Source organism: Acomys russatus, chromosome 18 (assembly GCF_903995435.1).
Source record: "Acomys russatus chromosome 18, mAcoRus1.1, whole genome shotgun sequence".
Lineage (NCBI taxonomy): Eukaryota > Metazoa > Chordata > Mammalia > Rodentia > Muridae > Acomys > Acomys russatus.
In genome coordinates, this window is record NC_067154.1 from 15201034 (window position 1) to 15213914 (window position 12881).

Below are 12881 nucleotides of genomic sequence, written 5' to 3' on the forward strand. Positions count from 1 at the left end.
TACCAGGTTTCCAATGGTCACATAAGTGTCCAGAACTCAAAGTAACAGAAGTAGATTTCAAAGGAAGACTAGACAAATGATCTAGTCTAGAACATCCACATGATGGGGCATTACACAATAATAAAACAGACAGGAGTCATTAAACCCACGAGAAGAAACTGTCCAGACTGTACTGTGAAGGCAGGATAACTAATCTGAAAAGGCCACACTGTGAATTCAATTACATAGCATTCCAAGAGAGATAAAAGTATAAAAGACAGGAAGAAAGCCAGTGGCTGCCAAACCTCCAGGGACAGTTAAGGAGAGATGAACAGGGGAAACACAGGGCTTTCTTCAGTTGAGAAGCCACTATACATATGACAATATAAGTAGCTTGTATATACATGTCAACCCTCACAGAACTATAGAACACTGAGCGTGAACCTTTAACACTAACATTCACCAAATAATGTTTTGGTAGCTGAAGGACTGCATTTAAGATCCTGGCCCATTAAACTGTATTATCTAGTGATATCATTCTGGTTGTAATTTATATGTTAATATTTAACACTGATGTTGATAATGGAGGAAACCACTGATGAGGTGGTATATTGGAACTCTCTATACAGTCACTCAATATTTCTTACAAGCTTAGAACTGTATAAAAAGACAAATAAGCTGGGCATGGTGGTGCACACCTGTAATTGTAGCACTTGGGGAGGCAGAGACAAGATCTCTGTGAGTCTGAGGCCAGTCTGGTCTACCATGTGAATCCAGGACAGCCAAGGCTACACAGAGAAACCCTGTCTCTAAATAAATAAATAAATAAATAAATAAATAAATAAATAAATAACCCCTCATCAAAGAAAGTTCTCTTTGCAACAAGTGGAGATTATTACAGAAAACCACAACAGATCAAAAGGCAGAGAACAAGAGACTGCATGGTGCCCAGTCTCAACTGATAAATCTACAACATAACTCCTCAACCTAAGGCTCAGGGGCCATTATGTCAAGGGGGGATTTAAGAGCCAGAAATATGAAGGTTGTGTCTCCCAGAAATGGCAGAGAGGCTACACCCATCCAGCCTCATCACTGTGACTGCCCAAACAAGTCCTGAAAGCAATGATGACACCAGTGAACATGAGGACACAGAAGGGGAAAGTGTGAGGGCTCTTGGCCTAGCCAAAGAACTATGGACATGGACTGGGAAAGGCTTACAGTCGGAATAGTCTTCCCCAAGAAGAGTTCCCCAATTGGTTAACCAGTGTCAAGTGGTCAGCCCTGAGAGCACATACTTACAGGCCACATTATACAGATTGAGCAGTGAGTGAGTGAGTGTGAATGCGAGGGGTCGAGGGGGGTTGGAAGGAGGACATGATGTACCTATAATAAAATTTCAAATGAATAAGATTATTATATAAAACAAATACATAATCTTTTACTAACTGCGTGTGCTTGTGCACACCTTTAATTCCAGCACTAGGGAGGCAGAGTCGGGGAGAGCTCTGTGAGTTTGAAAATGGCCTGGTCTGTATAGAAAGTTCCAGGGCAATCAGACACACACAGTGAGACCTCCATCTCAGAAAAAAAGAAAAAAAAAGAAAAAAACATCTATTAGTAAGAAAGCAAAACCAAAATAGTTGAGCCATGCCAGTGAATAGAGATGAAGTCTGTCACTGCTTCTGTAGAAACCATTCTAGATGTCAGAAGAGTCCTCTATGCCCCACAAGCCCACTACAGCTAATACAACGCAGTAGCAGACACAAGCGTCCTTGAGAGGAAGGTAATCTTAATAGCCAAATATAAGAAAGTTAATTTGATCCCAAGAGATACAAGAGAAAGTATCCCCCTGAAGACAACAGAAGGAAGGATCCATCGCCATGGAGTTTGCACGCCATTCCTGCACACGCGCCTTACTGTCTGCTGCTTCTCCCAGGAACCGACTGATGTCACGTCTTACAGGCAAGCTCTGATTTGGCTTATTTTAGTAGTTTTTCAACCAATATTGAGAATATACACTGTCAAGTTTATTGCCCATCTACCTTCAATTATTATTTGTTGTACAGTTTTTTGACAACGTCTTTTAACTTTATGTGCACGAGTGTTTTGCCTATGTGCATCTAAGTACATTGTGTGTACGTCTGATGCCCCAGAGCCCAGGACACTGAACAGCCTGGAACTGAAGTAAAGGACTGCTGTAGGCCACTATGTGGAACGGTGAGGACTGAACCTGGGTCCTCTGCAAGAGAAGCAAGTGCCCACCACCTTCCGAGCCTGTGCTGTGTGGTTTTACGTATTCTACCACCACCGCGACTGGACCACCGCCCAGGTTACTGCTTCAGCGTGTGCTGTTGTCAACAGCCATTCACACCAGGTTTGCTATTCCCAGCTCGGGTTCTCAAGGATTTTACCAATGGGATCTCCTTTTTGAGAGAAGAGAAACAAGGCTTCAGCCTTTGTAGTGATGGTTCCTCAGCCTGGTACAGTGTCTTCCCCTCAACAGAATACACAGCTATGGCAACCAGGGCAGTGTACTGTGATTAACTGATTAATAGATTCATATTGAAGTCAGTGACTGGTCTCAGGCAACAGATGTTAGAAATCTGCCAGAAACTCATGAAAGCACACGAGTATCTGCCACATTTGTGATTAGTGTGGGCGAGAAAACCTTAACAGACTTCCACCTGACCCTGAAAAGCAAGCTAGAAAAAGGAAGGTAAGGCTAAGAAGGCGAAGGCGTGTGAGGACACATAAAAACAAAAACCAAGACGAAACTCTTTTCTTACCATGTTTACACAGGACAGAAAAGGCAAGAAAGAAGCCTATTACTACTGGTTATTCAACAGCAAAGAGAGTAGCCCCTTAGGCTGTAAGAAAACCATAGCATGAGGTAACATACGCTTCCTTACCTGTTGTGTTCCATCTGCACTTACAATCGGGGCAGACAGAAGGGAGATGTCGCTGCTTAAAATCTGAGTTGTATCTAGCAATGGCGGGTGTTCTGCCATTATCAATAAGGCATCGATACACCGGACAGCCCTCCAACTCTACAAAACAAAAAAGGCATAGACACTGAATATTCAACCAGAGAACACATTAAGATACATTCAGAAACTGCCTTACTAACAGACATACTGTCCAAGGAAAGCCAAGAAGATCTCCTGATGACTTTTTTCAATCAACTATTTGAAAAAAATTCTTACAACCCAACCAAGGTAACTATTAGTACACTATATATACTAAACCTAATGCTAATACCAGAAACTCTATGTTTTGTTTTGTTGTGACAGGGTTTCTCTGTGTAGCCTTGGCTGCCCTGGACTCACTTTGTAGACCAAGCTGGTCTCAAAGATCTGCCTGCCTCTGCCTCCCTAGTGCTGGGATTAAAGGCATGCAGCACCACGCCAGGCCAGAAACTCTATTTAAATGCATGTCTGCCTCTCCACCCTTCCATTCCTAGATAGTGGTTATTTAATTTAAATTAACCATCACTATTTAGTCTACACCCTGTGATAGGCATCAAACAACAATGGCTGGATGAGGCAACGCTATCTCTGACATTTTTCTTTGAGCTGAGAAGGTAATTACAAAGAACCAATCTCCCTCATCATCCTATTTGCCTTGAGGCACTACACAAAAAGAATTACGATTTTCCACTGAATCCTCACACAAAGTAAAACAGTTAAAAAAAAAAAAAAAAAAAAAAGGACTTGCTCAGGATTAAGGATAGGAACCTTCAAGTTTTAAGTATTACATACAGTCTTACATCATTCATCTGTTATAAGTGAGAACAATTTTACAACAAAACGAATCTTTTGTTAATAAAAGGGTATTGGTGCGCGCTTACAAACCTTTAATGGCAGATGTGCTAGCACGCATAGGGCAGGGTAGGACGGCAGAAGAATAGCTTATACAGCGTGAACCAATAAAACATCAGCAAACTGGACACAGTCATACACGCTACTAAGTCTATGCTGAGCTGTAAAACATTTTTGGATGCTTGTAGCATTCACCAATTCAGTACTAAGGGACAAGACATTCTTTATTCAAAGATGAAATTCACATTATTTTAAAATGTTGAATCTTTCCAGAAACTCTCCTAGAAGTTGACTCAACTTGAAAACAATTTTGTTTAGATAATCAGAAATTGCCTGAGACTTTTAAAAATGTATTCAACACTGGTACTTCCTGATGGTTGCACACTGAAGTCCCTAACAGAACACTGTAGATCACTAGCTGTATCTCGAAAAGACATGCCACTAAAGCACAGTGCTCATGTTACATACATGTTCACGAGAACAAATTAACTCTGGCCTAAGTGTGCATTCCTAAATTACTTAAAGATTGATAAAACTCAATACTTTGAATCATATAAAATAATTTCTCTGTGGAATTTATGAAGGATTTTAAGGTGGCATAGTCACTACGTTATTTTGACTCTTGCAAAACACAAGTTTATTATATTAAGAGCAAACATTTCCAGGAAGTAAACAGAGAGAGCCTGTAAGTACTTACTTTTTGTTCCCCCTTCCTCTTTCTTTTTCTTCCTTCACCTCCCTCCCTCCCCTTCTCCTTGATATAACAGCAAAGAACTTTTATAACAGGTGGACTCTGACAGTGTGGTGCAGGCTGCACTCCAGTCCTGCTCTGCTGTGGTACCCTGGATACCTGAGAGCACAAGTCCATGCCTCCTCCTCCTCCTCACTGCACTCACTTTCCTTTTCCTGTGTGTGTGTGTGTGTGAGTGTGTGTGTGTGTGTGTGTGTGTGTCCCAAACCCGCTCTCTGTTGCAGTTACACATCTCTTTTCCCTTCTCATACAGAATATCAGATACATGCAAAGAGAGTAGGAACGATGTGTGGTGTTTGTTAATACTGGTGGAGGAAATGCCCCACCTCTACTGTCAAGCTAAAAATACATGAAAATGCTTTATACTCTAACTCACAATGCAGAACATACACTGGCTATAAACTGCCCTACAAATCTGTAGTTTTTAAAAATAATATTTGTATAAAGTAAAGATAACTCCAATATTATCACCGTCAAAACTACTTCTAAAACATAATACAGTTGAGTATGCTCATAGGCATGGAAAGGAAAAAGATTTCTCAAATAAGGGATAAAATGTACTTCTTGAATCATAAAGGGGAAGTAATATTCAGGGTTTCACTCAGAGTTACATTTTTTTTGTTGTTGTTGTTTTGTTTTGTTTTGTTGACACAGGGTTTCTCTGTGTTAGCCTTGGCTGTCCTAGACTCGCTTTGTAGTCCAGGCTGGCCTCGAACTCACAGCGATCTGCCTGCCTCTGCCTCCCGAGTGCTGGGATTAAAGGCGTGCCCCACCACGCCCGGCTCAGAGCTACATTTTTAAAATGTCTTTAATGGAATAAAATGTAAGGCACATACTAAAGAGACAGTTACAACACAGACAATTGAAGGAATTCAAAGTCCCAATGAACAAACCATTTCAAACCATCCCAACACCATTTATTGGCTGAAAAAGTAATTTAAACTTAGACAACGTAGAATGGCATAACTGGATGGGTACCCTTAGCATGAGAAAAACCTGCGTAAGGTTCACAATGTCAAGCAGCACTGAGACTATGGAGTAACCAAAAAAGTCCTACAATCATTTTAGAGTTTAAAACAAACAAACAAACAAAAAACCCAACCTCTTCTAGTATCTCTCCAATTTTGTGTGCTGTGGTGCTGGGTTTGAAGGCAGGGCCTTCTACCAAAGCTGGACAGAAGCATGTAGTGGATTCTCAGTCCTGATCTGATGACAAAGACTCACAATAGATGCCCAAAAGTAACGATTGCGCATGTGGACCAACACACAAGTACATGAGCTTGTAGCAATATTTTTGTTAATAGTCCCTTAAAACCACAGACAACCAATGTCCCTTGGAAATCAACCAATCTACTAAATAACTACATAAACCAAAGAAAATCAATAAACTGCTGATTCAGAGAACAATGAGTAAAATTTCACAAGCACAATGTGAGTGGAAAACAAAGAGAACACACACCACTCAACTTTGTATAAAGTTCAAAAGCAGAACCAATGTATTGTTAAAAATCAGCTTCATGAGGAGCTAAGGATGGGGCAGGAGACAGTTCCTGGGATGCCGACTCCGTTCTGTGCCTTGGCCCAGGAGGAGCTGTTGAGTAGATTGAGAACCACTGAATTATAAGCACTGCATGTTGACCATTCCTGCACTGCTCGTATGTGTTATTTTTCAATAGAATGTTTGAAAGTTAAATAACCACATGATCATCTCAAATCGTCCAATAAAAGCATTCGATAAATTCAATACTCATTCATGAAAAAATAAAATGTGGGAACACAAGAATAAAAATAAATAAATAAAAGGCTACATATAAAAAAGCATAGAGAAGGTTATATTTAATAACTAAAGATTGGAAGTTTTTCTTCAAGATCAGGAAAAGACAAAGATACCCATTTTTATAAATACTTATTTCAAATATTTCTCTTATATTGCTCAGTTTTATGAAGACAACTTCTTTCAAGTTATTTCACATACTTTGGACTCTGACCATATTTATTACCTACACTTTCTCCCCTTACAGCCCCTCCCCCTTTCCCACAGGTGCTCTTCCTCTTCCTCTCAAGTGTTTCTTCTGCTTTCATGTAATTCGCTCATTCCTATGTGTGTACATATACTAGTATATAAATAAAATACACAGAAATAAGTACACAGTAAATGCTTTTGTGTTTCTATATAAAGCCTAGATCCACAAATGAGAGAAAGCAGTATTTGTCATTCTGTGTCTGGATTATATTGCTTAATATGATGAACATCCTACCATTGTTTCATTATTTGTTTTGTTCTTTTGCTTCTATGTCATAATTTCCTGCCTAGTCATTGCTATCCTTCCATTCAATAACTTTGATTTGTTCTTGTTTTTCTAAGACCTTGAGATGCATAACCAAATGATACTGGAAATGGAGAGACTGGTCAAGGGTTAAGAATGCTGTCTGCTCTCACTGAGGACAGAGTCAGTGCCCAGCACCCACATGGTAGCTCGCAGTCATCATAATTGTAGTTTCAGGGGGATCTAGCACCCTCTTCTGACCTTTACAAGCACCAAGCATGCACAAGGTGTACATACATACACCTGCAGTTAAAACACTCATACACTTAGAACAAAATATTTTTTAAACATTTAAATTAATTATTTGGTATTTCTCAGATTTTTAAAAAATATATATATGTATGTCTAGCTATAAACTTCTCTTTGCAATGTTTTCACTAGGAGCTGGGGACATAGGTCAATGGGTATTGTGCTTGTTGTGCAAGCATAAGCTGTGGTTTAGGTCCCCTGCGCCCACCTGAAAGCCAGGCATGGCAGTGCATCAGTAACCTGACCCTGGGGCACAAAGGCATGTGAATGCAAATACCAGGAGCTCCCTGTGCACCAATCTGGCGAAAATAGCTAGTTCAGGTTCACTGAGAGATCCTGTATGGAAAACTAAGGTCAGGAGGTAAGGTGAGGTGAGGTGAGGTAGGAGGTTAGGACAACAGTGGATGTCAGCCTCTGTTGCACAGCTGCATACTAATAAGCAAGTACTTCTGCACACAAGTGCACACCCACCTAATACCACACATACCCCAAGAATTGCTTTCATTGTCCTTCTTAAGTTCTTATATCATGTGGTTTTGTTTTCATTCAATTCTATGATTTTTTTTTAAATTTCCCTCACTTTTTAAATGATCCATTCAAATACTACAGTGCTCCATGATTTTGTGTTGTGTGTGTTCAGTAATTCCTATTGCTGATGATTTCTAGTTTTATTAAACTGCAATCAGTTGAAACACACAAAAGTATTTCAATGTTTATATTTTTAGATTTCTTTTTGTTCTAAAATATGATCCTTTTTGAAGAAAGAACCATGAACTTCTGAGAAAAAATGTTTGGGTACAATATTCTGTTGATGTCTGCTAAGTCCATTTGATCTGTAATATCATTTAGCTCTATATTTTTGTGGCTATTTTATTTGTTTGCTTGACTGGTCTACTGATGAGAAAAGGGGACTCAAGGTACCTACAGTCATGGTATTGAGGTCAACCTGTGCCTTTATGTCCAGTAGTGTTTGTCTTAGGAAATAGGGTACATCCATAATCAGCACTTACATATTTAGAATTAAAATATCCTCCAGAGGGATTGTTCCCTTAAACAATATGACTGTCTTTATCATAATTTTAGTTTGAAGTCTCTGTACAGTATTATCTCTATACCCCCCTGCTCTAGCTCTACTTACTTGGAATATCTTTTCTACCCTTTTCCCTAAGGCTGTGTTGACCTTTGACAGATGTTTCGGTAGACAATACATAGATGGGTCTGGGTTTCTTTGTGGTGGATGCTGTGTTGTTGTTGTTTCGTTGCTTGAGATAGCCCTGGCTGTCCTGGAACTCACAGAAATCCATTTGCCCCTGCCTGAGCGTTGAGATTAAGAGCATGAACTATTTTATTCTGCTTGGGTCCAGTGTTTTAATCCAACCTATAGGTCATTATCACTAACTAGAAAATTGACACTATGAACACTCAGTATAAAAGGTATAAATTAACTCCTGTCATCTTGATGTTTGGGTACTATCTGGTACTTTCCTAACCACTTGCTCACTAATATAATAAGTACAGTCTCTCCTATGGCTTCATGTCTTTTCACTGTTTTTGTAGTGTCTGGTACTTTGCTAATCATTTGCTGTTCCTAGGGAGCACAGTCTCTCCTGTGTCTCCATGAATATTCATCTCTCTATTCAGTGTGGATAATTCCTTCAAGTACCTTCCCTAGTGCTTACTTAGTGGCCATGGATTCCTTATCATAGAAACTTTCTCCATCTTCAATTTTTAAGGATACCTTTGCTGGGTATAATAAATCTGGGTTGGCAACTCCTGTCTTTCAGAGCCTGATATGTATTGTTTGACATGCTCATGGCTTTTAGAGCCTCTGTTGAGAAGTCCACTGTTCTGGTCTCCTGTTCTGTTGCTATAATAAAACACTGACAAAGGCAACTTTCAGGAGAAAAAAATTAATTTGGCTTATACTTCTAAGTCCCTGAGGGAAGTCACGGCAGAAACTCACAGGAACTTCAAGGCAGGCCTGCTTGCTATTCTATGCAGCACTGCCTCTAAGCAGGACAATCACTCACAGCAAAAATCATGGAGATATGCTACACTTTGGCTCATCTGCTTGCAGGTTCTCAGGTTCATGCATAATTAGTTTCCTTATATAACCCAGAAGAACCACCTGCCTAGGAAATGGTACCACTGTGAGCTGGGCCATCCTATGTCAATTAACAATAAAGAAAAATCCCCAAAGACATACCCACAAACTAATCGGATCTAAGAAATGCCTCCACTGAGACTCTTCCTTCAGGTAAATTCTAGGTTGTGTCACACTGACAAAACTACCTAAGACATCCACTGTTATCTTGAGAGGTTTGCCTTTATATATGATTGGTGTTTCTCTTGGACAGCTCTCAATAGTCTTTGTTTTGAATACTTATTGTTTTAAGCACAGTGTGAGGTGGCAGATTTTTTTGTGGCCCTATTCATTTGGTTTTCTAAATGCTTCCTACATCTTAGAGCCGCCCTTTTGCTAGATTTGGACATTTTTCTATGACTTTCTTAAGTACGTTATCTCTGTCCTTTGCTCGCTGTTCTTGTCCTATATCCGTGATGTGTAAACTTGGGCTTTAGAAGTGCCCCATAGGTCTTAGATGTTGTTCATGCTTTCTGATTTCCCTCACTTTTGTCACTGAGTACCATAACTCACTTAGCTCAACAAGCTCTAACACCAGCTTCCGTTTAATTCGCTACTCACACGGCTTCCCACTGAATTTTTTATTTCATTTATTGAGATTTTAATTTCCAAATTTTCAACTTTTTTTCAGTATTTGTACCTCTATGTAATTCCTCTTTCATATTCTGTACTGACTTTATTTCACCCAGCTGTGTGTATTTACTTTGAATATATCAAGAAGTTTATTCATATCCTGTTGGATTTCATTCAACATTTTTATAATTATTCTTTTGAATACTTTGAATTTTCATCTAGCTCACTCTCACTAGAGCCAATTACTATGGAATTAGTAATCTTAAGGAGTCATGTTGCCTTGACTTTTCTAACTTGGCACTTGACTCTGGGATTAGATTGGTAGGATTTTTTTTAATCACATACATTCTTTTAGTAAGGATTTACAATGTTCAAATGAAACTAGATTGTAGTAAGGTTGACATTTTATTTTCCACACAATGATACCAATTTTTGACAGCCGTATTCAATGCAATTATAGAAGTTCTATCTAAAATAGTTATATAAGAAAGAAAAAAGGTATTTAAATTATAAAAGAGTAAGTAATATGTTTACAAATACTGTACTATTTGTATAAAATGTAAGGATTTCACAAAAGCTATAGCTAATATAAACTTACCAAAATTCAAGGATGTACAATCAATGTAGAAAAATGAGTTGCCGTTACCATACACTAACAATGGGTAATCTGAGAAAGAAATCAAGAAGATCGAATTTGTAGTAACACAAAAAGAATAAAGACAGGTCTGGGGACACCACTCAGTAGGTAAAAGCACTAGCCATGGAGGCTGACACGCAACTTCAGTCTCCAGAGAGCATGTAAAAAGCTAGAAGGGGTGGCACCCATCTACAACCCCAGCACTCTTATGTCAAGATGGGAGGCAGAGACAGGAATCATCTGGGAGCTCGTAGGCCAGCTGGGCTGGAGCATGGAGCACAAATGCAGAAACAACAAGAAAAGCCCCGCCTTACTGCTCAGTTATCCTCTGACCTCCACACATACACTATGGCAAGCACACATGCACGCATGCGCACGCACACACACACAATAGTTCAAGAAACCAGGAGGTAAGACTTGTACTCTGAAACTACAATATACCACTGAAAAGGGGAACAATAGAAATAAGAATTTTTAAAAATACCCTATGTTCATATACTCAAAGATTTATTTTGAAGGTCTCCAAACTCTTCAAAATAATCCACAGGTTTATTGAAACAGCATTTTTAAGGGTGTAGAAATATTGATTCATATGGTACTTCAAATAGCCAATTTTGAAAGAGAAACAAGATGCAGTACTCATATCCACTGTTCTCTAAGCACATTAAAAATCTGTGTAATAATAACAGGTATGGGACTAGTATAAAGAAAAGCAAATAGACCAATGAACTAAAGACCCCAGAAATATTCCAACATATATGATTAAACAATCTTCCATGAGTGCTAAGATTACAAGATGGCAAAGAAGAATCTCTTCAGCAATGACGTCATGAAAACTAAGATACCCACACACAGTGAGACGTGACTCTTAGGACACATGCCAAACTTAATTCATAATAGGCTAAATATTTAAATATAAGAATCAAAGCGATAAAATTCCTAGACAAATATAATCAGCAACGCTTCGTGACACTGCGTTTCTTGTATATGCTGTATATACATGGCAAAAACACAATTTAAAAAAAGCAGCAGTACACCTACATAAATGTTCACACAGCACAGGACTCAAGACATAGAAACAAAGACAACTTTCAGAACAGTTTAAAGTAGTAAGCTGTCATAATGAAGCAACTACAACAAACACAGCACACTGGGTAGCCTAAAGACACTGCTCACAGTTGTGGAGGCTAGAAAGTCAGGTGACAGGCTCGCTATCTGGCTCTTCCAGGGCCTGATTCCTTTCAGACAGCTACTTGTTTTCTCTGTAAGAGGAAGCTCTCCTGTCTCCTCCTCTTCTATAAACATTAATTTCATCATGGGAGCTCCACCTTTATGACGTCATCTTAGGCCTCATTATCTTCCCAAAGGCCTATCCTGACATCATCACACTGCGGGGTAAGGCATTCAGATAAGAATTTTGGAGACACATATTCAAAACTTGACACTGCCATTACCTCTTTCCCAAATTCATATCTTTTTCATTCTGTCCCAATGGTCGCAAAAAGTCTTAACCTGCTCTAGTATCAATTCTCAAATCCATAAGTTTATGTCAACACCACCTGCATCAATCATTGGGCAAATTCATGATTTATCCCAAGGTAATCTTTCCTCTGAACTTGTGAACCCATTTAAACTGTGTGCTTACAAAATATAATGGTGACATCCACATGGGACAGAGGCCCTGTCCCCAAAGGAAAAAAGGAAAAGGTCTAAAACCTAGCAGTTCTAATACACAAGCTCTAAAGGCTTGAGTGTAATTACCTTTGGTTTAACACTGTGCTTTCCAGACCTGCTAGGATCACCCACCCACACAGCCACAGTGCCACCCAACCAGTGCAGCTGTCAGGGCCCTGACAAGAATCGTGGGGCTGTCCCATCTCATCCTTTAAGACCCAAATGGACAGGCAGAGCAGAGGACACAATCTGCTGTGAGTTTGGGGCGACTGGGTTATATACACGGTGAGCTCCAGACCACCCTCAGCTATAGGATGGGACTGCTTACTCAGGTCCAGGTTTGCTTTCAGGCCCCCAGTAGCTGACTGCCTCCTTTGCTTCTTCCGGCCCTGTGTGAACATAGATACTGCTAAATAAGATCATCTTAGGTGTCTGATCACTTTAAGTGTCTCCTTTCTAGATATAGGCAAATGTGTGCATTTATTACTACTATGGTTGACTATTTAAGGGAACCATTCCAGATTTTTATGCAGTTCTTCCATCTTTTTTTTTTTTTTAAGATTTATTTAGTTAGTTAGTTCATGTATGAGTGCTCTTTCTGCTCACCTGAAGAGGTCATCAGATCTTATTATAGACCGATGTGAACCACCATGTGGTTGCTGGGGGTTAAGCTCGGGACCTCTGGAAGAGCAGCCAATGCTCTTAAGCGCTGAGCCATCTCTCCAGCGCC

The 12881-nt window shown here is 39.6% G+C and overlaps 1 protein-coding gene across 1 annotated transcript in view; it reads right to left on the bottom strand.

The window, feature by feature from the left end:
• Fndc3a (fibronectin type III domain containing 3A) overlaps positions 1 to 12881 on the bottom strand; it is a 147805-nt gene that overhangs the window by 116675 nt on the left and 18249 nt on the right. Inside the window, exon 2 of the mRNA XM_051160822.1 lies at positions 2889 to 3026. Within this exon, the coding sequence (XP_051016779.1) occupies positions 2889 to 2987 (99 nt within the window). The 5' untranslated portion in view covers positions 2988 to 3026. The remainder of the gene's footprint in view (positions 1 to 2888; positions 3027 to 12881) is intronic.